The 24,450-nt window shown below is 48.0% G+C and overlaps 1 protein-coding gene across 2 annotated transcripts in view; it reads left to right on the top strand.

Moving 5' to 3' along the window:
• CAB39 (calcium binding protein 39) overlaps positions 1-24,450 on the top strand; it is a 235,191-nt gene that overhangs the window by 129,053 nt on the left and 81,688 nt on the right. For both annotated transcript variants that reach the window (XM_030215807.1, XM_030215808.1), the window contains exon 2: positions 8,265-8,423. In XM_030215807.1, coding sequence (XP_030071667.1) covers positions 8,310-8,423 — 114 coding nt within the window. In that variant the 5' untranslated portion in view covers positions 8,265-8,309. The remainder of the gene's footprint in view (positions 1-8,264; positions 8,424-24,450) is intronic.

Below are 24,450 nucleotides of genomic sequence, written 5' to 3'. Positions count from 1 at the left end.
TTTATAAATCACAAATAGAAAACAATAATAACTACGAGTAGCTATAATAACTCCAACACCACCACCCTCTACCCTTCCAACCCCAACAATAGCTGACATCTACTACCCCAAGGAATCCTCCACCCTGTTAAAATGTCCAGGGGTACAAAATACAACCTGTTCAGTATGCCCTAGAGGGGAGAAATATGCCCTATGAAGCACTGTTACGGTTTTTTTAATCTGTGGATGAATGTCATCAACAATCTCAGGATTCCTTCTATCTCTTCTGTCTCCCACAATCCTTCCTGCAATAGAAGATGTCTTCTTAGAAGATGTGCTGGTAGCAGGAATATACAGGATCCCCCATGCAAATTTTGCCAGTTGTGGCCAGCATGTTTTTCAAAAATATCAAAATATCGTCTGCATCACTCAAACATAAATAACGGTCCAGTTCATTAACTGGCTTCAAAGTAGGGAATGACACAGGGACAAAAGTTCACCCAGAACCCACAGTCTCTTTCCTCATCCCCATAGAATCTGACCCCATCCCCTCAGTTACCATGGGTTCCCGTCCCCGTTTCATTATCTACTGAGGCAGCATGAGTAGGAAGGGGGGGGGCACTTTAGCAGTGGATTTCTTTGACTGACAGGCTTCAGCATCCCCACCAGCAAAGGTATGATATCTAATGTGGGAAAGGAGAGGAAGTGCATGCCCCCAACCCCGGACTGCTGGTTGTGTCCCACCTTTAATTGTATGATTAATCGCAATTAAAAATTGTAATTGAAATGTAGCCTATATGTATATAGATGTATATAGATAAATATAGATATCTTTGTGTGTGTCTAAAAATACAAAGCAGCAGGATTTGTGATAAGCAAAATTATATGCTTTAATTTTATAAGCTGCTGATTTGAATATATGTACTTTCCTTGTCATCAAGCAGATGCAGCCATTACAGATGGGTTGTGTCCATCAACCAGCAGAGGGAGATAGAGAGCACACTTTTTTCAGTGCCTCAGACCAGCTTGCTCCACTGCCTCTCTTCAGTATTCTCTATCTCCCCTAGCAGAGTGGCTGCAGCTTCTTCGAGCTCCATCTAAAATCTGCCTGGAGGTTGCTCCTGTGCTTTTGCCAGTTGTTAGCAGGGGTGTTGGAGGCTATAGCAGCTTCACTTTAAAGGCACATAGGTTCGCCCTTTCCCTGCCTTTCCCACTCACCTGAGCCTCCGGAGTTCTATTTACCTCTGCTTTCCTCACAGTGTTAAAAAAAAAAAAAGCGCTGTGATACTCGGTCCAGTGAGGTAAGAGTGTTTTCTGACTCCTCCGGGGTGGGCCCGCGATCAGGACGATTTTGGCGCGAACCACCATTTTAAATTTTACCGCCGTTTTCGGCGATGGCTGCAGAGACAGTAAAGCGCTGTTCCAAGTGTGGCAAGCGCAGATCAGCAGCGGGCTCTGTAAATCGTGCTGTACAGACGTTAGAGCCGGCCCGAGCATGGCGAGCAACGATTCTTCGCGCTCTGAGCTGGCAGCGGGCGCCATTTTGAATTTACCACATGGCGCGACCTCCACTGAGAAGGAGAGTCCTGAGCCCAGGGGGGAGGCCTCGGAGTGAGGCTGATATGGGAGCTACTAGCCCCGGCAGAGATCCGGGTGCCCAGGGTGAGTTTTTCTCCCCTGATTTTGTCTTATTAATGCATAAAGCATACATGCTTAAAAGAGCTCTCCCACAAAGCCCGGCATGGGCCTCTTCTAATGCCCCCCCCCCCCCCCCCCCCCCCCCCGTTGGATTCTAGCCTGGGTATGCCCTCTGAGGCGTTATTCCCTGATAATTGGCAGAATATGAAGCGCAGAAGGGCTCATTCCCCTTCAGAGAGTGCTGCACCTCCATCCCCCCCCCCCCCCCCCCCCCCCCCCCCCCCCCCCCCCCCGTGGTCGCGCTGCGAGGATTTGGAGGACTCTGGCAGGCCTTCATGGTCTGAGGAGCCAGAGTCTGGTGCAGAAGTGACTCAGGATCTGGACGATTCCTCCGCGGTGAGGATTTTCCACCGTGATGAGCTGCCAGCGCTTATTTCTGATGCCCTGCAGGCTCTCTCTATTGAGGACCCTGCCAGTGGCACAGCCTTCTCTGTGAATCCTAGGATGGCTAGTACCAAAAAGCCTGCTCGAGCCTTTCCTTTGCATGACTCCATCCAAGAGCTTATTTCAGCTCAATGGGTTGACCCCGAGGGATCTTTGAAAGTTTCCAGGGCTATGGGGCAATTATACCCTCTGAGTGAGGAGCATATGGCTTGCTTTGCTATGCCTAAAGTGGATGCCCTAGTCACAGCTGTGACAAAGAGAACTACCCTCCCTGTTGAAGGAGGTGTTGCCCTGAAGGATATTCAAGACAGTAGACTGGAATCAGCACTTAAACAGTCATTTGAAATTGCAGGTCTCACTATTCGGGCGTCTGCATGCAGTTGTTATGCTACTAGAGCCTGCCTGGCTTGGTTGCAACAGGCAGTGGAACAGCCAGGTGATGGAGCGGAGCCCTTTTCAGATGTGACTCCGCGGCCTTGTCCTTTCTTGCTGACGCCCTTTATGATATTTTGGCTAAACACATGGCAGTAGCAGTGGCGGCTCGCCGTCTTCTTTGGCTACGGCATTGGGCGGCGGACATGGCCTCTAAGCAAAGGTTGGTGAAGTTGCCCTTTCAAGGCCTTCTGTTTGGTGAAGAGTTGGAGAACATTGTGAAGGGCCTGGGTGAGGCTAAACCCCAGCACTTGCTCGAAGATAGGCCTCGGCCTTCCTCTAAGGGTGCGGCGGTCCACTCCTCTTACAGACCTCGCTTCCGTGAAGCTCGAAGGTACCGCCTGGGGCGTTCTGCTGGGTTCACTTCTCGTGTCCGTTTTAAGCAGCGGAACTCCTTTCGCTCGGACAAACGTTCCACAGCCACTGGCTCAAGGCCTGGAGTTCAGGGGCGGCCCTCCCCTCGAGTCCTGTCATCGGAGGACGTCTTTCCCTCTTTGCCGAGGAGTGGGCCAACATTTCCTCAGATCAGTGGGTCTTGGACCTGATCAGAGACGGTTACAGAATAGAATTTGACGCCCCTGTGTTTGTGGAGTCCCGATGCGGTTCTGCCGCCAAACGGGCGGTGGTAGAGGAGACTTTACAAGGTCTGATTCAGATAGGGGCCGTGTCCCCGGTACCTCCCGCCGAACACGGCTGCGGCCGCTACTCCATCTAGTTTGTGGTGCCGCGAAAAGGAGGGTCTTTTCGCCCTATTCTGGACTTAAAAGAATTTAACAAGTCCCTGAGAGTGCGGCATTTTCCCATGGAAACCCTGCGCTCCGTCATTGCGGCGGTACAGCCAGGAGAGTTTCTCACGTCTCTGGACCTGAAAGAAGCTTACTTGCACATTCCAATTTGGCCCCCACACCAGAGGTTTCTGAGGTTTGCGGTGATGGGAAAGCATTTCCAGTTCCGGGCCTTGCCTTTTGGCTTCGCCACAGCTCTCTGCACCTTTTTGAAGGTTATGGTGGTAGTAGCTGCCTTTCTAAGGCGAGAGGGTATTCGGGTTCACCCGTACCTGGACGACTGGCTCATTCGAGCAAACTCTGCTGCGGAGAGTCAGCAGGTAACAGCCAGAGTGGTCTCAGTACTTCAATCTCTGGGCTGGGTCGTCAATTTGGCCAAAAGTCACCTGACCCCCTCGCAGTCTGTAGAATATTTGGGGGCCAGGTTCGACACAGCCTCGGGGTATGTGTACCTACCCGAGCAAAGGCGGTGCAAGCTTCAGAATCAGGTCCGTCTGCTCCTGAGGATGCCCCGCCCGTGAGCTTGGGACATTGTCCAGCTGCTTGGATCGATGACGGCCACCATGGAACTGGTGCCCTGGGCGAGAGTGCACCTGAGACCTCTACAGTATGCTCTACTCCAAAGATGGTCTCCAGTATCTCAGGATTACCAATGCAGACTCTCTTGGCTCCCTGCGGCCCGACTCAGCATGGAGTGGTGGCTCTCAGGCAGCATGCTGCGGCGAGGAATGTTGCTGGCGCTCCCCGATTGGTGCCTAGTGGTGACAGATGCCAGTCTGAAAGGCTGGGGCGCACATTGCAAGGGGAAGCATGCCCAGGGTATATGGACACCCGAGGAGTCGGAGTGGTCCATCAACCGCCTAGAGTTGAAAGCGGTGTTTCAGGTGCTTCTGGCCTTTCAAGTGACCCTGGAAGGATTGGCTGTCAGAGTGATGTCGGACAACACGACAGCAGTGGCCTACATAAATCGACAAGGCGGCACTCAGTGCAGAGCTCTAGCCGCGCAGGCCGAACAAATTTGCCACTGGGCCGAGCTGCATCTACAGTTTCTGTCGGCAGCTCACATTGCAGGTCAGAGCAATGTGCAAGCCGATTATCTAAGCAGGCATCAGATCGATCCAGCAGAGTGGGAACTTGCAGATGGAGTGTTCCTGCAGATATGTGCCAAGTGGGGCAAGCCCGTGATGGATCTAATGGCGACAAGCACCAATGCCAAAGTCCCGTGCTTCTTCAGCAGACGGAGAGATCCTCGCGCGGCGGGGTTGGATGCCTTGGCTCAACCCTGGCCTCTGAGCCTACTGTATGTGTTCCCTCCGTGGCCCTTGATAGGGCAAGTGCTCCTGCGGATTCGGCTGCATCCAGGAGAAGTGGTTCTCGTCACTCCGGATTGGCCCAGGAAGCCTTGGTATGCGGACCTCCGACAGATGCTCGTAGAGGATCCCCTTCAGTTACCTCTGGTTCCCAACCTGTTGTCATAGGGTCCAGTGACCATGGAAGGTGCTGGCCGATTTGGTCTCATGGCCTGGCGATTGAGAGGGCGCAATTGAGAGGCAGAGGCTATTCCAATAAAGTAATTACTACTCTCCTGCAAGCCCGCAAGCGTTCCACTTCCGTGGCTTATGCCAGGATTTGGCGCCAGTTTGAAGTCTGGTGTGCTTCCAGAGAGATCACACCCTTGCGGGCTCCTGTCTCACCGATTCTGGACCTTTTGCAGGATGGTGTACAAAAAGGCTTGGCCTATAATTCCCTGCGGGTGCAAGTGGCAGTGTTGGCCTCCCTGAGTGGCAAGGTGGAAGGCTTGTATTTAGCTGCTCATCCGGATGTGGCATGGTTTCTTAGAAGGGTGCTTCGGCTCCGTCCTCCCGTGCGTGCACCTTGTCTAGCTTGGAACCTGGGGCTAGTGCTGAAGGCCCTTCAGGGTGCTCCCTTTGAGCCGCTTCTACGTGCTTTAGAGAAAGATTTGACACTGAAGGCCGTCTTGTTAGTGGCCATTACTTCGGCGAGACGGGTGTCAGAGCTCCAGGCGCTGTCCTGTAGAGACCCTTTTCTGCAGTTTTCAGAGTCTGGGGTCACGGTTCGGACCGTGCCTTCCTTCTTGCCTAAGGTGGTTTCAGCGTTTCACCTAAACCAACCTATTTTCTTGCCCTCCTTTGTCGAGGAGGAGTTTCCAGAATCTTTTGGGCAATTGCACCTGTTGGACATGCACAGGACTCTGCTGCAGTATCTGCGAGTTACTAACTCTTTCAGGACCTCAGATCATCTGTTTGTTTTGCTATCAGGTCCTCGCAGAGGGGCTCCAGCGTCTAAAGCCACTATTGCCCGATGGCTTAAAGAATCTATCTTTTCAGCTTATTTGCTTGCCGACCGGCCTCCGCCTGATGCCTTTAATGTGCATTCCACTAGAGGAATTTCCTCTTCTTGGGCTGAAACTGGAGCACTCTCTCTTCAAGAGATTTGTAGTGCAGCAACATGGGCTTCTAAGCTCTCTTTTGCCCGACATTACAGGTTGGATGTGGCTGCCAGGAGGGACGCACATTTTGGAGCGCAAGTGCTGGCCGTGGTGTGGCTTGTTCCCACCCTATCTAGGGATTGCTTTGATACATCCCATCTGTAATGGCTGCATCTGCTTGATGACAAGGAAGGGAAAATTAGGTTCTTACCGTGATAATTTTCTTTCCTTTAGTCATAGCAGATGCAGCCATGATCCCTCCCTGTCTGATGCTATCTGCTGTAAATCTATTTCAGGTTCTGTTCGTGTTTCCTGGAGATTCCATCCTTGGAAGAAAGTCGGAAAACAGTCTTCAGGATTCTTGTTCAATTAAAGGAGGATGACTTAATTCCCTCCAGTTTCATGTTTTGGAGGATGAGTTTATTCCCTACGGGAGGATGAGTTTATTCCCTCCAGTTATGTCTCAGTGGAGGATGAGTTTATGCCCTCCGAGAGGATGTTTCATTCCCTCCATTCTGAGTTAATGCCCTTTGTTGTAGGGCCATTGTTCGCTGTGAGGAAAGCTCATGTTATTCCCATTGGTGTTTGCCATACTGCTTTGGAAGCTTCAAATACTGAAGAGAGGCAGTGGAGCAAGCTGGTATGAGGCACTGAAAAAAGTGTGCTCTCTATCTCCCTCTGCTGGTTGATGGACACAACCCATCTGTAATGGCTGCATCTGCTATGACTAAAGGAAAGAAAATTATCACGGTAAGAACCTAATTTTCCCATATTTTTTTCCTCTGGTCCAAAATTACAGATAAAATTAATATACTCTTTTGTGTCTCTACACTTAGGAGCTCTTTTTCGAAACAGAAAAATATCCAAAAAGTGGAAGATGGACTTTTTTTTGTAACCCATTTTAAAGATGTTTTTCTGTGCAGTTTGTATGCAGTGGGGGCGGGATTTGGGTGTTCCCAAAACTTGGATGTTTTTCTGCCTAATGCAACAAAGCAAAAACGTCCAGGGCAAAAAGTTTAGACTTTTGTTTAGAACTGTTTCAATCATGACTAAGTCACAAAAAGGCACACTAAATGACCAAATGACCACTAGAGGGATTAAGGTATGACCCTCCCCCAGTGGTCACTGACTCCCCCCCCCCCCCCCCCCCCCCCATGATGTGAAAGAAACAATATATACTGGCCTCTATGACAACTTCAGATGTTATGGCTAGCCTATTAGAGCAGCATGCAGGTCTCTGGAGTACCTAGTGGTTGGTGCAGTGCACTGTAGAGAAGAGGGCTTAGGCCCACATACAATTCTGTTACACTTGTGGTGGAAAGTGTGAGCCCTCGAAAACCCACCAAAAACCTATTGTACCCACATATAGGTGACACCTGTATCCATAAGCACTATTGTAGTGGTGTATAGTTGGGTACAGTAGGTTTTTAGTGGGTTTTGGAGGGCTCACCATACAGTATAAGGGGATAATGGTGAGATGTGTATCTGGGATCTTTTATGTGAAGTCCACTGCAGTGCCTCTAGGGCACTGCTCTGCTTGGATGTCTGTGTGGCCAATCTGCTAAGCATGCTGACCCCCATACATCCCAATGGTTTGTTTTTCCCTTGGATGGTCTCCCCCCCCCCCCCCCCCCCTCCACACACACAAAAATGTTCCAAAAAGATAGACATATAAGCACAAAAACATCTAGCAAATGGCCATTTTCAAAACAAAAAGACATTTTTCTGGTTCGAAAATCACTATGTTCGCCACTTGATTTTTGGACATTTTCAGCGAAACATCCGAAATTGGATATCGACAAATACCCATCTTTAGTGTATTTAATATTTCCAACATCTATTAACTAAACATTTTAACCAAATTTGAGTGTGATTATTTTTGTATCTGCTGGAACATCTTTATTCTCTTGAGCAAAAAGTAGTGCACAAGCATATCTCTGGTACCTATGATATCCCAGGTTCAGTTTTCTCAGAGCTTCACAAACTTGTCCTGGTGATCCCACAGCCAGTTGAGTTTTCATACAATGAATATGCATATGAAAGATTTGCATATACTGGGTCTCTGGTGCATGTAGATTTCTCATGGATATTCTGAAAACTCAATTGGCTGTAGGATCCCAAGACAGGATTGAGAAACCCTGTTTTAACATGAACAGCTGCAGTGCCCTGTTGCATAAAATACCTGTAACTATTGCAATCGAAACCTGTGTTGCAGAAGAAGCTATCTAATGCAGCTTGTTTGATCAGGGTTGGATTTATTAAGGCTGCCTTAAGTAGACTGTGATTAACGTCCTCACACATTACTACTTTAGAAAGGATGTTAAGGATCATATGCACTGTCCATTTTGTATCTGTGAGAAAAATTCTTAGTACATACCCAGTGTTACGACCAAATGATCTGCATGAGCAGGTGTCCTCAATACATAAGTTCCACTGTGCCCTACATCGAGTATATACTTCATTACTAATGTCATCTTTGTCCCTGTATACAAGCTTGGATATTTTCATCATAGACTTTCTTGGTTTATTCTGTGTAGGTGAAAGCAGGAGCCTGAGCGTGACAACCTGTATAACTTATAATCATGCCATTCCCTTTTGGCAAGTCCCACAAGTCTCCTGCAGACATAGTGAAGAACCTAAAAGAAAGTATGTCAGTTCTAGAAAAGCAAGACATCTCTGACAAGAAGGCAGAAAAGGTATGTATCATGTTTCTGAAAATTAAATGTTCAGCAAAGTCACTGGCTTAATTGTTCAATATGCTTTTGTGAGAGTTACCACACAAGCAGTCTGCTTAAAGAAGGCAATTTTATAACAATTCGCTTAGGTCAAGAAGCCAAGGAAGTATCTATTTTACGAAGACACATAGGTGCCTGTGTATTTATAAAATACCAGTAGAAAAGCAGCCAAAATTGTGGCTAAAATGCATTTACATCTGTTTACCCCAGCTCTGGTTGACATACCTGTTTAGTGTGTGTATGTTATAACCTAAGTGCATACTTCATGACTATACCTGTACTCAGCCCTAATTCGTCCTGGTTTGTATACAAGTATGTCCCTGGTCATCATAGCCAATGACAAAGAGAGGGAAACCAAAGTACAAACTAAGAAATACAAAAAGCACTAGAGGCTTCTGGAGCTGGGATAACAAGAAGGTCTTTATTATGGGACCTGACATGGGCCGTGTTTCGGCATCTATGCCTGTGTCTGTTAAAAATGATATCTATATAATGGGGTAAGTTACCTAGGTTGATCGGTTGAAAGTCAAAAATTAATTAGATACTCAAAGAATTAATTACTTCAAGCAAGTACTCGTATCTTAAAGAGGAAAAAGGTCTCGAGAAACCCCTTGACAGCTAAAAAAGTCAAACTGGGGTTGGACTTCCTCATCATCGGCTCAAAAACCTCTATACGCAGACTTGATTGGCTAAAGAATATCGGAACAAACCTTAGCTCAAGGACGAGTCAGTCTCTGTGCTCCTTTGTTGGTTAAGACAGTGATCAACTGCATCACTGTCTTAACCAACAAGGGAGCACAGAGACTGACTCGTCCTTGAGCTAAGTTTTGTTCTGATATTCTTTAGCCAATAAAGTCTGCGTATAGAGGTTTTTGGGCCGATGATGAGGAAGTCCAACCCCAGTTTGACTTTTTTAGCTGTCAAGGGGTTTCTCGAGGCCTTTTTCCTCTTTAAGATACGAGTACTTGCTTGAAGTAATTAATTCTTTGAGTACCTAATTAATTTTTGACTGTTAAAAATGATAGACATATGCAAATCTACATAAAAGATCAAAATGTAACATTATTTCATAACATGTACATACATACAGTGTTTAAAAAAGTGAGTAAAGGTAACATGTGAAGTCATATGTGTGTGCCCGGTGCAAAGAGCTCCTAGCTCTCAGACAACAGGTCCGTTCTCGCGAGGCTAGAGTTCAATACTTGGTAGAGATGAGAGAGATAGAGCAGTACATAGATGAGACCTACAGGGATGTTGTAGAGAGGTCCCACCTCCAGTCAGGTAGCCCCTGTGCTACTTTGGAGGAGAGAGGTCTCCTGGAAGGAGAGCATTCCCCTGGTGAAGTAGGAAGTACTCCTGTAGCCAGGACCTGCCCACCAGAGGATGTATTATCCTCTCGCATTGAGAATATGTCTCCGATTACAGCCCACAGGGGAAAAGATAGGAACACTGTTGTAGTTGGCGACTCAATCATTAGGCATTTAGATAGCTGGGTGGCTGGTGGACATAAGGATCGCCTGGTGACTTGCCTGCCTGGTGCGAAGGTGGCGGAACTTACGAGGCACCTAGACAAGATTTTAGATAGTGCTGGGGAGGAGCCGGCCATCTTGGTACACGTGGGTACCAGTGATGTAGGAAAATGTGGGAGAGAGGTTCTGGAAGCTAAATTTAGGCTTTTAGGAAGGAAGCTCAAATCCAGATCCTCTAGGATAGCATTTTCTGAAATACTACCTGTTGCACGCACAGGGCCCAAGTGCCAGGCAGAGATCCGGAGTCTCAATGCGTGGATGAGACGATGGTGTGGGGAAGAGGGTTTTGGATTTGTGAGGAACTGGTCAGCATTCTGGGGAAGGGAGAGCTTATTTCGATCTGATGGGCTTCACCTTAACCAGGGTGGGACCAGGCTGCTGGTGTCAACTTTTAGAAAGGAAATAGAGCAGCTTTTAAACTAGAAACGGGGGGGTGGGGGGGGGGGGGGAAGGCCGACAGTTACACAAAAGTGCATGGTTCAGGATAAGGTATCTTTTGAGGATATCACCTAGACAGGGAAGAAAAGGTTACTTGTAAGTAAGGATGTCAAAGAAATCGTAGTAGATCAGATGGCCTTAAATAAAATTAATAATGACCAGACAGAAGATAACATATTAATAATGCCATGTATTAAACGTAATATAAAATGGAACAAGCATGCATTGAAATGTCTATATGCAAATGCCAGGAGCCTGGGACATAAGATGGGAGAGCTGGAGTACATTGCACACAATGAAAAATTGGATATTATTGGCATCTCTGAGACCTGGTGGAAGGAAGATAACCAATGGGACACAGTCATACTGGGCTACAAATTATATCATAGCGATAGGGTGGATAGGATAAGAGGAGGGGTAGCACTGTATGTAAATGAGAACCTTGACTCAGGCTGCAAATATTGCAGGAGACAAAACCCCTATTGGAATCTTTGTGGATTGAAATTCCACGTGAAAAGGGGAAAAGGACGGTGATAGGAGTGTACTACCGTCCGCCTGGCCAGGACGAGCGGACGGACGCAGCAATGTCAAAGGAAATTAGGGAAGCGAATAAATTGGGCAATTATTATTAATGGGTGATTTCAATTATCCACATATAGACTGGGTTAATGTAACATCTCTACATGCTAGGGAGGTGAAATTTCTTGATGAAATCAAGGACAGCTTAATGGAATAGCTGATTCAGGAGCCCACAAGAGAAGGAAAAATACTAGACTTAGTCATTACTGGAGCTTATGATCTGGTGTGGGGGGTAACGGTGCGAGGGCCACTTGATAACAGTGATCATAATATGATCAGTTTTGATATTGGCATTGAAGTAAGTGAACTTAGGAAATCAAATACACTAGCGTTTAACTTTAGAAAAGGTGATTACAACAAAATGAGAAAAATGGTGAAAAAAAGACTGAAAGGTGCAGCTCACAGGGTAAAAAACTTGCATCAGGCATGGATACTGATTAAAAACACCATCCTGAAGGTACAGGGCAAATATATTCCGCGTATTAGAAAAAGGGGGAAAAAAAAAAACAAATGTCAGCCGGCGTGGCTAAACAGTAAGTTAAAGGAAGTCATTAGAACCAAAAAACAATCATTCAGAAAGTGGAGAAGAGAACCGACTGAAAGTAACAAGATAAAACATAAGGAATGCCAAGCCAAAAGCAAAGCGGAGATAAGGAGGGCAAAAAAGGACTTTGAAAAAAAGTTAGCGTTAGAAGCGAAAATACATAGTAAAAAATTTTTTTAGATACATTAAAAGCAGGAAGCCGGCTAAAGAATCAGTTGGGCCGCTGGACGAAAATGGTGTTAAAGGGGCAATCAGGGATGACCGAGCCATAGCGGAGAAATTAAATGAATTCTTTGCTTCGGTCTTCACCGAGGAGGATTGGGAGGGACACCGGTGCCAGAAAGCATATTTGAAGCAGGCGAGTCGGAGAAACTAAATGAATTCTCTGTAAACTTGGAGGATGTAATGGGCCAGTTCTGCAAACTGAAGAGTAGTAAATCACCAGGACCTGATGGTATTCATCCCAGAGTATTAATATAACTGAAAAATGAACTTGTAGAGCTACTGTTAGTAATATGCAATTTATCCCTAAAATCAAGTGTGGTACCGGAAGACTGGAGGGTAGTCAATGTTACGCCGATTTTCTAAAAAGGTTCCAGAGGAGATCCGGGAAATTATAGACCAGTGAGTCTGATGTCGGTACTGGGCAAAATGGTAGAGGCTATTATCAAAGAATAAAATTACAGAGCACGTACAAAAACATGGGCTGATGAGACAAAGTCAGCACGGATTTAGTGAAGGGAAGTCTTGCCTCACCAATCTACTGCATTTTTTTGAGTGGGTGAACAAACATGTGGACAGTGGGGAGCCAGTGGATATTGTGTATCTGGATTTTCAAAAGGCGTTTGACAAAGTGCCTCATAAAAGACTCCTGAGGAAACTGGAGAGTTATGGGATCGGAGGTAGGGTATTACTGTGGATTAAGAGCTGGTTGAAACATAGGAAGCAAAGAGTAAGGTTGAGTGGTCAGTATTCTCAGTGGAGAAGGGTAGTTAGTGGGGTCCAGCATGTCAGTCCTGGGCTCATCCTCAACCTCCACAGGGAAGGGAATAGCCGTAGCCATTTCCCGGACAAAGAAGGAAAAAGACAGACTCTCGGGTGGAGATAGTCTTCTTTCCAGCGGAGAAGGGTCAGAGGGAATCCCAAAGGACTCATCAGAAGAGAAGTGCCTAGGATCTTCCTCTGATTCCCACGAGCACTCCTGCTCAGTGTCAGATACAACACGTGTCAAGGTACTCTGACACTGGACCTGCCTCGATGCCGAGGAACGATGTCCTCTGTGGTGATGTCGAGAAGTCGACACTCGATCTGACTGCGGCGAAGCTCCCTCCATCAACATCGAGGCAGCACTCCAGACCACAGGAGAAGAGCCAGACACCGCTACAGCAGATGGCACAGAAGGCGCAAGCACCCCCGGCACTGAAGCTGATTGTCGAAGTAAGCCTTCCAGAAGTTCTGGAAACAAGGCCCAGATACGCTTGTCAAGAGCCGCCATCAGAGAAGGCTGCGGGGCCGGTGGAACAGGTGGTGTCAGAATCCGTGGAGGCTCGGGAAGCAGGTACCGGGCTGCCAAGAGACCGACGCATCGGCACCTCCTGTACCGAGGGGGAGTGGTCCTCTCGGCACCGACGCTTCTCGGGTGCCGACTCTCGATGCCCTGGAGCTCCCGGTATCGTGCATCGAAGGAGAACAATAGCAATGCTTCTTAGTCTTCGCTCGACGCCCGTCATCGAGACTCCTCGGTACCGATGGGGAGGACGTGGAATCCTCACGTCTCCTCAGGGCCGGGTTAGACGAAGGTCGTTCCCGGGAGGCCTGCATAACAGGAGGCCCCGAGACAGGTGGAGACCCACTTGACACCTCACTGCTCCCAGCGCGAGTTGGTCTCTCAGCAGCCATTACCTCTCTCCTCGACATCGATGCTGCTGTCGATGTCGAAGGACCGGACTGAGCCTCAAAAAGCTTCTCTCGTTGTGCCTCTCAAGACGCTTGGGTCCGTTTCTTCTTACAAAGACACAGACTACAAGCGGCTGGGCTATGGTCAGGCCCAAGGCACTGGATACATCAAGCGTGGGTATCTGTACCTGAGATGGTCCGGTTGCACTGAGTACAATGTTTGAAGCCGCTGGGTGTCTTTGATGACATGGAAGAAAAAACAGCTTCGGCGAAATCAAACGACGTGATTGTGCCAAGAAAGAAAAAACACAAAAAAGGGAAAAACCTGACCGTGCGGCCCAAAGGCTGGCTGCGTCGAAAAAGGAAGCTTTAGAAGTGGACAAAAAGATAAGAAACTATGGGAAAACTTCTTTCTTTTGTTAAAAAATCTTTTAAGAAAAAAGAAAATGGAAGCGAAAATCAGTCGCGAACAGTAGGTCTCTTCCTGGGCCTGAAGGAGCGCAGCGAAAACACTGCCGCACCTAACCGCGGAGAAAAAAGAACACACACAAATACCCACACTGGAGTAACATAGCCACCATTAAAATGTGTCCGCAAGTGCTGCAAATCTACCCACAGAAGCAGAAATCTTCCTGTTGCTGCTGTTTTCCATCTATCTTTTTTCAAAAGTCATGGGCCAGTACTGGAGGAGAGGAGTGTCTGCTGCAGAACAACAAGAACAAAGCCAAAGCCAATTCTGCTCTGTGTAGTCTTAAGATCCTGCACGCACACAATCAAGTTACATAAGTACATAAGTATTGCCATACTGGGACAGACCAAAGGTCCATCAAGCCCAACATCCTGTTTCCAACAGTGGCCAATCCAGGTCACAAATACAAATGCAGATTAAGGAGTCGGGTCTGCAGTCTTCAGCCTAGGTGAGGTTATGGGAGTTAACAGCATCTCTTAACGTTGCTAATCTGTATGCGCTGACAGCGCATGCTTTAAAGATTATCATTCCTTAAAAAAAAAAAAAAACGGTCTTTTTCAAGACTTTTTCTAACATTTTAATTTCTGTAACACACCCCCATATTTTTTGCTCATTTGGACCTTAGAAGACAGACTCCTGAGGCAGGAAGGCACTTGTGTGCCAAAACATGGTACTGTGTCGAGTCGAAATTAAGAGTCTTTAATAAAAGTTTTCATCATTGAATACTCCCTGGTTTGTCTTTGAAATGCTCTGATCCGTCTCCCACTCCTTTTTTTGCTGTGTTATAACAGCATCAGCAGTAGCCAGCCTGTGACAATGGGTTGCAAATTGTTTCAGGGTATCAGCAGCATGGAGTCTCCAGGTTTTTGGAAAGAGGAAAAGAGAAGCCAGATGACAGAAATGGGGTGGGGGCTTGGAAGCAGGCTAGAGATTTGTGTGGAATGAGACAGGGTGAGGGGAACACGAGAGAGGAAGACTGGATGGGAAGGATTTGAAAAGGAAGATACTAGATGGACAGAGATAAGAATGAGAAAAAAAACAAGTGGAGGATGAGTAAAAGGAGGTAGTTGGCCATTTCTTTGGGGAGCCAGAGGCAGGAATGGGAAGAAAGGAAGCCCTCCCCAACTTCCAAAAGTGATGTATTCTAAAACCCCATCCAAAACAGTGTATTATGGTTACAAATATCTTGACTTCCAGTTTCATTTCAAGTGTAAAAAGTCGGACACCCTCAATCTAATGGTCCCTCACTCCTTATCCTTTCCACATAAACCCAACCAGCCATTTCATGATGCAAAATTGAAGGGCAAACTATACAAATGAACAGGTTTAAAAACAAAGGCAGTGGACACAATACGGTGGGACACATCTGCTATCTCCAAAAGGCTGGGGAAATGAGACAAAAAATATATGCTAAAGGTCAGGAGACTGCTGTTATTGATTTCTACTGCCTTACTAGACAAATGCAGTGCAATATAGATATACGAGACATGGCCTTTTCTGCGTGTAAAACCAGCTTTATACATGGAAAAACTTTTATAAAATTAACCCAATGTGTCTGAAATTGGGGCTTTGGGGTAGTGGGACTGCACTTGTCCCATCATCAGTTTCACTACATTACCTAGTGGAGCCTGGGCTCCTCACCATCAACACTGCTCAGTGCTTCCACTAAACTGCACATACTGCTTTGTGCTGTGTGCTCTCTACTTGCACTTGCATATGCAGCAGCACAACCACTGACAAACATCAGGTGCCCATATGTATCACCATTTATATATAGATGGATGGATGGATGTATTTAATAATAAATGTCTATTCCTCCCATAAATACCTAATTACTATAGAGAGCTTTCATATCTGACAAGAATAAATGTTACTTAAATATACTGTAATTAGCACCACTGCTAATCATGTTATATTTAGGTATATTAAAAGCAAGAAGCTGGCAAAAGAATCAGCTGTACCACTAGATAACCACAGAGTGAAAATGGGCACTCAGGGAAGGCAAAGCCATAGCAGCGAGATCAAATTAATTCTTTGCTTTGGTCTTCACTAAGGAAAATTTGGGAGAGATACCGGTGCCAGAAAAGATATTCAAAGCTGACGAGTCACAGAAAACTGAATGAAATCTCTATAAACCTGTAAGATGTAATAGCGCAATTTGACAAATTGAAGAGTAGCAAATCTCCTGGACCAAATGGTATTCATCCCAGAATACTGATAGAATTGAAAAATGAATTTGTAGAGCTATTGTTAGTACCAATTTTTTAAAAAGGTTCCAGAGGTGATCCGGGAAATTATAGACCAGTGAGCCTAACGTCGGTGCCGGGCCAAATGGTAGAGACTATTATAAAGAATAAAATTACAGAGCATATTCAAAATGGATTCATGATACAAAATCAACCATGGATATAGTGAAGAGAAATTTTGCCTCACCAATCTATTACATTTCTTTGAAGGGGTGAACAAACATGTGGATAAAGGTGAGCTGATCGATATTGTGATCTGGGTTTTCAAAAGGTGTTTGACAAAGTACCTCATGAAAGACTCCAAAGGAAATTGGAGAGTCATGGAATAGGAGATAGTGTGGATTAAAAACTGGTTAAAAGATAGAAAACAGAGAGTGTAGGGTTAAATGGTCAGTATTCTCATTGCAGAAGGGTAGATAGTGGGGTCCCACAGGGGTCTGTGTTGGGACCACTGCTTTTTAACGTATTTATAAATGACCTAGAGATGGGAGTAACTAGTGAGGTAATTAAATTCGCAGATGACACAAAATTATTCAGGGTCGTCAAGTCGCAGGAGGAGTGTGAAAGATTACAGGAGGACCTTGCGAGACTGTGGGATTGGGCGTGCAAGTGGCAGATGAAGTTCAATGTTGACAAGTGCAAAGTGATTCATGTGGGTAAGAGGTACCCGAATTACAGCTATGTCATGCAGGGTTCCGCGTTAGGAGTTACAGACCTAGAAAGGGATCTGGGAGTAATTGTTGATAAGACATTAAAAACATCTGCCCAGTGTTCTGCGGCGGCTAAGAAAGCGCACAGAATGTTGAGTATTATTAGGAAAGGGATGGAAAACAATCATGAGGATGTTATAATGCCATTGTAACGCTCCATGGTGCGACCGCACCTCGAGTATTGTGTCCAATTCTGGTCGCCGCATCTCAAAAAAGATATAAAGGAATTAGAAAAGGTGCAGAGAAGGGCAACGAAAATGATAAAGGGAATGGAACGACTTCCTTATGAGGAAAGGCTGAGAAGGTTAGGGCTCTTCAGCTTGGAGAAAAGGCGGGCTGAGGGGTGATATGATAGAAGTCTACAAGATAATGAGCGGAGTAGAGCAGACGGATGTGAAGCGATTGTTTATACTTTCAAACAACAACAAAACCAGGGGACACAAGATGAAGCTAGAATATGGTAGATTTAAAACAAATAGGAGAAAATTTTTCTTTACTCAGCGTGTAGTTAGACTCTGGAACTCATTGCCAGAGAATGTAGTGACAGCAGCTGGCCTTACGGAATTTAAAGGGGGTTTGAACAGATTCCTAAGGGAAAAGTCCATTGAACATTATTAATTTTTTCTTTTTTTTGGGGGGGGGGGGGGGGAGGGTGGTTTGCCGGGTTTTTGAAGCCTGGATTGGCCACTGTCGGAGACAGGATGCTGGGCTTGATGGACCGTTGGTCTTTCCCAGTATGGCGGTGCTTATGTACTTATGTAACATAACAGAAATAGAGGATGCTGAAGTGATAAAACATCAATAAGCAATTATGATGTGACAGATTCCCATAAAGAGATGACCAGTGATGTTAACTGAAGACATAAACAATTAATATAATGATAAAATGTCAAAATAAAACAACAAAGTTGTTAACTTTCACATGGCCAGGCTCCACAAATCAACCATAGTGAAACAATTTGCACAACTGCAAAAATCTCACCAACCTGAGAGAATATAACTATCCAAATATCGTCTTTAAAAAATGCAATGGTCTCTATTTTGATCACAGACATTATAATCAGTGTGCCTATTTTCTGGCATTGCATGTCAAAAATTCCCCAGTACAAATGCCTAAATTAAGCAGTCCTGTTTCTCTTCTCCCATCCCCTTTTTTGTTGTTATTTTTATTTATTTTTGCATACAGACTTTTAGATTGTAGGTTGGGGCTGGATATGGACTGCAGTTTTAATGGCATTATTATGCTGAACCTTTTCTCTTTAACCTAGTTTCCATTGCCTCTCAGCAATTTGCTTTTCCATATCATCATGCTGATCAATCCATAGACTGGTGGGTTGTGTCCATCTACCAGCAGTGGAGATAGAGAGCAATCCTTTTGCCTCCCTATATGTGGTCATGTGCTGCCGGAAACTCCTCAGTATGTTCTCTATCTCAGCAGGTGGTGGTCACACACAGCAGCAGCTCTGGCTAGGTCTCCCAGCCTAATTCTTAGGTTTTGTTGAGTTCCTGAGGTTGAGGGCTCTTCTTGAGCAAGTGCAAACCTGGTGGTGCCAGGTCCCTCCTTTTCTTCCCCCTCCCGCTGGCTCCGTTAAAAAAAAAAAAAAATTTGGACGTCCTTTAAGGGCATTTATTTCAACGTTTATATCAGCGTTTATTGCAGCTGCTCACTGGGACACCAGTTCGTTACAGCTCGGAGCGAGAAGCAGGTAATTTTTACCTTTTGTAGCGGGCAGGGGGTTCCCCGATCGGTCTCCATGTGGCTTATGGCGTCAGAGGGCGAGGGCGCGAAGAATCGCTCCCCGGACCGCGTGTGTGCGTCTAGCGGGGGTTTTAAAGCCTGAATCGCCTTTTTTGGGCGTCAGTTTGGAGTCCGGTCAGTGTCCCGGTTCTTCCTCCGGTGCGGCGGTTTTCCCCGCCATAAGCGCCCATCCCCTGCTGCTCGCCCTCCCCATTTTGGCCGGCCACTCTGCTCGGAAGGCTTTTTCTTGGGCCACCCTCGAGGTGGGAGACGTTAATGCTATGGTCGCCCTTGATTCGGGCGACGGCAGGAAAGCGGCAAAAGTTAAGCGCCGTTCTTCCCGTGCGGCTCCTTCTCGGAGTTTCGCGCCGGACGCCATTTTGGATGCGCAGCATGTTTCTCCCCCGCTCTTGCGAGCGCCAGTTGAGGGTGCGTCTAGGGCCGTAGCCCAGGCTGCAGAAGTGCACAGTCTGGGGGGTTTCTCCCTTGAGTTCATTTTGCTGCTGCATCAGGCTTTTCTTATGCAAAACGCTGCCCCTGCTCCCCTGTCTGATAAAGGGGTTGAGGCCTCCGGAAGCAAACGCCCTCGGGTGGATTTCCAGGCCCTAGAGGATTCTGTCTCCTCTGATGTAGATGAGGGCAGCGTATCTGAGTTCTCCCAACGGTCCTTTGGAGGAGACGGATTCCCACTCTGATGGAGCGGATGACCCCTCTGCAGCGCGGATCTTTCGCTCAGAGGATTTGCCCAACCTGTTAGTGCAGGCCATGAGCATTTTGAAGATTTCCTCTCCGGAGGACGTCTCTCCCTCAGCCTCTGCTGGCTCTGCCATTATGCTGGGGACGAAGCGCCCGCCTAGAACCTTCCACGTGCATGAAGCTATGCACACCTTGATTTCGGCTCAATGGGATTTCCCAGAAGCGAGCCTTAAAGTGGCTAGGGCGATGTCCCGCCTCTATCCTCTCCCTGAAGGTGAGCGGGAGGCCTTTCTTTGGCTTACCGTGGATTCTTTAATCACTGCAGTGACTAAGAAAACGGTGTTGCCGGTGGAAGGTGGCACGGCCCTAAAGAACGCCCAAGACAGAAGGTTGGAGGCGGCCTTAAAGTCGTCCTTCAAGGCGGCTGCATTAAGTTTGCAGGCGTCAGTTTGCGGCTCCTATGTGGCCAGGGCGTGCCTGACGATTGTGCAGCGGGCTCTCCCCCCCCAGATCCTTCCTTGAGGGCTGATTGGCTGGCCCTGGAATCGGGCTTGGCCTACTTGGCAGACTTGCTGTATGATGTCTTGAGAGCCTCGGCTAAAGGTATGGCTCAGACAGTCTCTGCACGGCGCTGGCTTTGGCTGAAGCATTGATCTGCTGACCATGCTTCTAAGTCTCGCCTGGCTAAGTTGCCTTTTAAAGGCAAGCTGCTCTTTGGGGTCGAGCTGGACCAGATTGTGACCGATCTCGGCACGTCTAAGGGCAAGAGGTAACCGGAGGTCAGGGCTCGGGCCAGTGGTGCCCGCCCCGGTTCCTCCAAAGGACGGTTTCAGGAAGCCCATCGGTATCGCCCGGGCAAGTCGGGCTCCTCTGCCCCCTCTTCCTTCAAAAGGAACTTCTCCCCCAAGCAGCATTCCTTTCGCAGAGACCGCCGTCCCGGAGGTGCGTCCTCAGGTCCTCCCCCAGGGTCTCGTACCCAATGACGGGGCACTGGTCCATGGCCCAGAGCAGATTGGAGGACGCCTATCCTCGTTTCTGGGCTAGTGGACCAGGGTAACTTCAGACGCTTGGGTGCTGGAAGTCATCAGAGACGGCTACAAGCTAGAGTTCTGCCGACCCTTAAGAGACAGGTTTGTGCACTCTCCCTGCAAGTCTCCGGTCAAAGCTGTGGCAGTGCAGCAGACTTTGGACAATCTGATCCGCCTGGGTGCGGTCGTTCCGGTGCCAGAAGATCAGCTTGGCAAGGGACGTTACTCCATTTACTTTGTGGTGCCAAAGAAAGGAGGTTCTGTACGGCCTATCCTCGACCTCAAAGAGGTCAATCGGACCTTGAAAGTTCGACACTTCCGAATGGAGACTCTCCGCTCTGTTATAGCGGCAGTGAAGGCAGGGGAGTTCCTGGCATCCTTGGACATCAAGGAAGCTTACTTGCATATTCCCATCTGGCCTCCTCATCAACGCTTTCTGCGTTTTGCGGTCCTGGGCCGACACTTCCAGTTCAGAGCCCTCCCGTTCGGGTTGGCTACTGCTCCGCGGACCTTCTCCAAAATAATGGTGGTCATCGCGGCCTTCCTACGCAAGGAAGGAGTACAAATCCATCCTTATCTGGACGACTGGTTGATCCGAGCCCCCTCTTATGCAGAGTGTGGCAGAGCTTCAGACCGGGTGATTGCTCTTTTGAGCTCCCTGGGGTGGATCATCAACTGGGAGAAAAGCCAGCTGCGCCCGACTCAGTCCCTGGAGTATCTGGGAGTTCGTTTCGACACCCAAGTGGGCAGAGTGTTCCTGCCAGACAATCGGATTGTCAAGCTTCAGGCTCAGGTGGACCAGTTCCTAGTAGCCTCTCCTCTTCGGGCTTGGGACTATGTGCAGCTGTTGGGCTCTATGATGGCCACGATGGAAGTAGTGCCCTGGGCCAGGGCCCATATGAGACCTCTACATCACTCTCTGCTGCAGCGATGGATTCCAGTGTTGGAGAATTACGCTGTGCGCCTTCCCTTGGATCCAGCGGTGCGCAAGGCGCTGAGCTGGTGGCTGAGGCCAGAAAAGCTGTCCGCAGGAATGCCTCTTTTGACCCCGGAGTGGGTTGTCATCACGACGGACGCCTTTTTGACGGGCTGTGGAGCCCACTGCTTGGGAAGGACAGCGCAGGGGCTCTGGTCTCCTGCAGAGGCAAAGTGGTCTATCAACCTCCTGGAACTCAGAGCCATTCGGTTGGCGCTTTTGGAGTTTCTCCTGGTACTTGCGGTGAAGCCAGTATGGGTCCTGTCGGACAGTGCCACGGCTGTGGCCTATGTCAATCGCCAGGGAGGTACCAAGAGCGCCCCTCTAGCCAAGGAGGCCATGAATTTATGCTAGTGGGCGGAAGCGAACCTGGAACAGCTGTCGGCGGCCCACATTGCGGGAGTCATGAATGTCAAGGCGGACTTCTCAGTCGCCATACCTTGGATCCCGGAGAGTGGCAGCTATCTGCTCAGGCGTTCTTGGACATCACGAAGCGCTGGGGCCAGCCGAGCCTAGATCTGATGCGTCATCGGCCAATTGCCAAGTGCTGCGCTTTTTCAGCAGAGGACGGGACCCTCGATCTCTGGGAGTAGATGCTCTTCTCCAACAGTGGCTGACACAGGAGCTTCTCTATGTGTTTCCGCCCTGGCCCATGTTGGGCAGGGTGCTAGCCCGGGTGGCAAAGCACCCGGGCCGGATAATCCTGATGGGTCCGGACTGGCCCAGACGTCCCTGGTATGCGGACTTGATCAGGCTCTCAGTGGACGGCCCTCTGCGGCTGGCAGCGGAGCAGGGCCTGTTGCATCAGGGTCCCATGGTGATGGAGGATCCCCCCCCCCCCTTTGGTCTTACGGCCTGGCTATTGAGCAGCAGCGTCTGAGGAAGAAGGGCTTCTCAGACAAGGTCATCGCCACTATGCTGAGAGCGAGGAAGCGCTCTACTTCTACTGCTTACGCCAGGGTTTGGCATACCTTTGCATCGTGGTGTGAGGCAGGCTCTCTTTCTCCCTTCACTGCTCCAATTTCATCAGTGTTGGCGTTCCTGCAAGAAGGTCTGGAGAAAGGCCTTTCGCTCAGTTCCCTTAAAGTCCAGGTAGCGGCTCTGGCTTGCTTCAGGGGTCGCCTGAAGGGTGCTTCCCTGGCCTCGCAGCCAGATGTGGTGCGCTTTCTCAAGGGAGTTAATCACCTACGCCCTCCTCTGCACTCAGTGGTGCCTGCGTGGAATCTCAATCTAGTGCTAAGAGCCTTGCAGAAGCCGCCTTTTGAACCCTTGTCGAGGGCATCTCTGAAAGACCTGACGTTGAAAGCAGTCTTTTTGGTGGCTATCACTTCAGCCAGACGAGTTTCCGAGCTCCAGGCGCTATCATGTCGAGAGCCCTTCCTGCAGTTCACTGAGGCAGGAGTATCTATTCGCACGGTGCCTTCCTTCCTGACCAAGATTGTTTCTTGTTTCCATGTGAATCAGCAGCTCTGTCTACCCTCCTTTCGTAGGGAGGACTACCCAGAGGAGTACTCTGCTCTCAAATATCTAGATGTGAGACGAGTCATCATCAGATACTTGGAAGTGACCAGTGATTTCCGGAAGTCGGATCATCTGTTTGTGCTGTTCGCAGGTCCTCGTAAGGGTCTGCAGGCTGCTAAGCCTACAGTGGCAAGATGGGTCAAGGAAGCCATTGCAGCGGCTTATGTGGCCGCGGGGAAGGTGCCGCCTATCCAGCTGAAGGCTCACTCCACTAGAGCACAGGCGGCCTCGATGGCAGAGGCCAGGTCCGTCTCCTCGGAAGAGATTTGTAAGGCGGCAACTTGGGTATCGGCTCATACCTTCTCCAGTCATTACCGCTTGACTGTGGCTGCTCGGGCGGAGGCCCGGTTTGGAGATTCAGTGTTGCGGTCAGGGATTTCAATGTCCCGCCCTGGGTGAGTACTGCTTCGGTACATCCCACCAGTCTATGGATTGATCAGCATGATGATATGGAAGGTAAAATTATGTATCATACCTGATAATTTTCTTTTCATTAATCATAGCTGATCAATCCATAACCCTTCCCAGATATCTGTACTGTTTATATTCTGGTTGCATTTCAGGTTCAAGTTTAGTCTTCAGTTCCTGTTCAGGAGGTCTTCGTGTTCAAGTTTTTTCGATTGAATTCTTCTGGAGTTGAGACGATTTTGTGTTACAGTGAGCTGCTGCATTCCTCTCCCCTCCGTTTTACGGGGCTGGATTGAGACCTAAATTCTGCCGGCGCTCCCTCCCGCTTCGTGCGGCAGTAGGGCAGCCTTATATCCCTCCCGCTTCGGCGGTGTTAGGGTCAGCCAGCTCCTCCCGTGGTTGCGGTCGCAGGATAAGCCAGATCCCCTTGCATCGGCAGGTGTGGTGTCCCTCCCCCGCTCCGCGAGGATGAGCTGGACGGATTCCCCTCCCCCACTGGTGTGGGGATGAGCTGGGTTGACTCCCCTCCCCCGTTTCGGCGGTGGTGAGCTGGGCAGAGTGTCCCTTTGTGGGTGTAATTCTCTAAGTGCTGAGTCCTGCGGATGGAGCTTTGATATCGACATACTGAGGAGTTTCCGGCAGCACATGACCACATATAGGGAGGCAAAAAGATTGCTCTCTATCTCCACCTGCTGGTAGATGGACACAACCCACCAGTCTATGGATTGATCAGCTATGATTAATGGAAAGAAAATTATCAGGTATGATACATAATTTTACCTTTTTTTACATAGCTGATAGCATTGTTCATAAATTATTGCAAGGAGGATGTGGGAAATGCAAACATTAGAAGCATTTTAGTGTAACTGAGAATTGTATCAGGCTGAAATGTTCTATGAGAATGTTCAGCATAAATACTAAATGTGTTCAAATAAGATAGACTGCTACTGAAGCATGCATCGATTAACATGTTGCATATTAACAAATACAAATGCTCTTATATTCCGTGCATACCCCTTTAAGTTCAGAGTGGATAACAGCATAAAGAAGCCAGACACCTCTGGGAATAAACAAAGCTTAAAACAATTTTCCTATTTCTTAAAAAGGAATGTTTTTAAAGCGTTCCAAAACAAATAATTTTGCATCTTCCTAATCCCTTTGGGCAATGTGTTCCAAATCTGGGGTGAAATGTGCACTAGTGAGTGCATAT

This window comes from Microcaecilia unicolor, chromosome 10 (assembly GCF_901765095.1).
Source record: "Microcaecilia unicolor chromosome 10, aMicUni1.1, whole genome shotgun sequence".
NCBI classification, from domain to species: Eukaryota; Metazoa; Chordata; class Amphibia; order Gymnophiona; family Siphonopidae; genus Microcaecilia; species Microcaecilia unicolor.
Note: the sequence above shows the minus strand (reverse complement) of the source record. Positions and strands in the feature narration are given on the sequence as shown.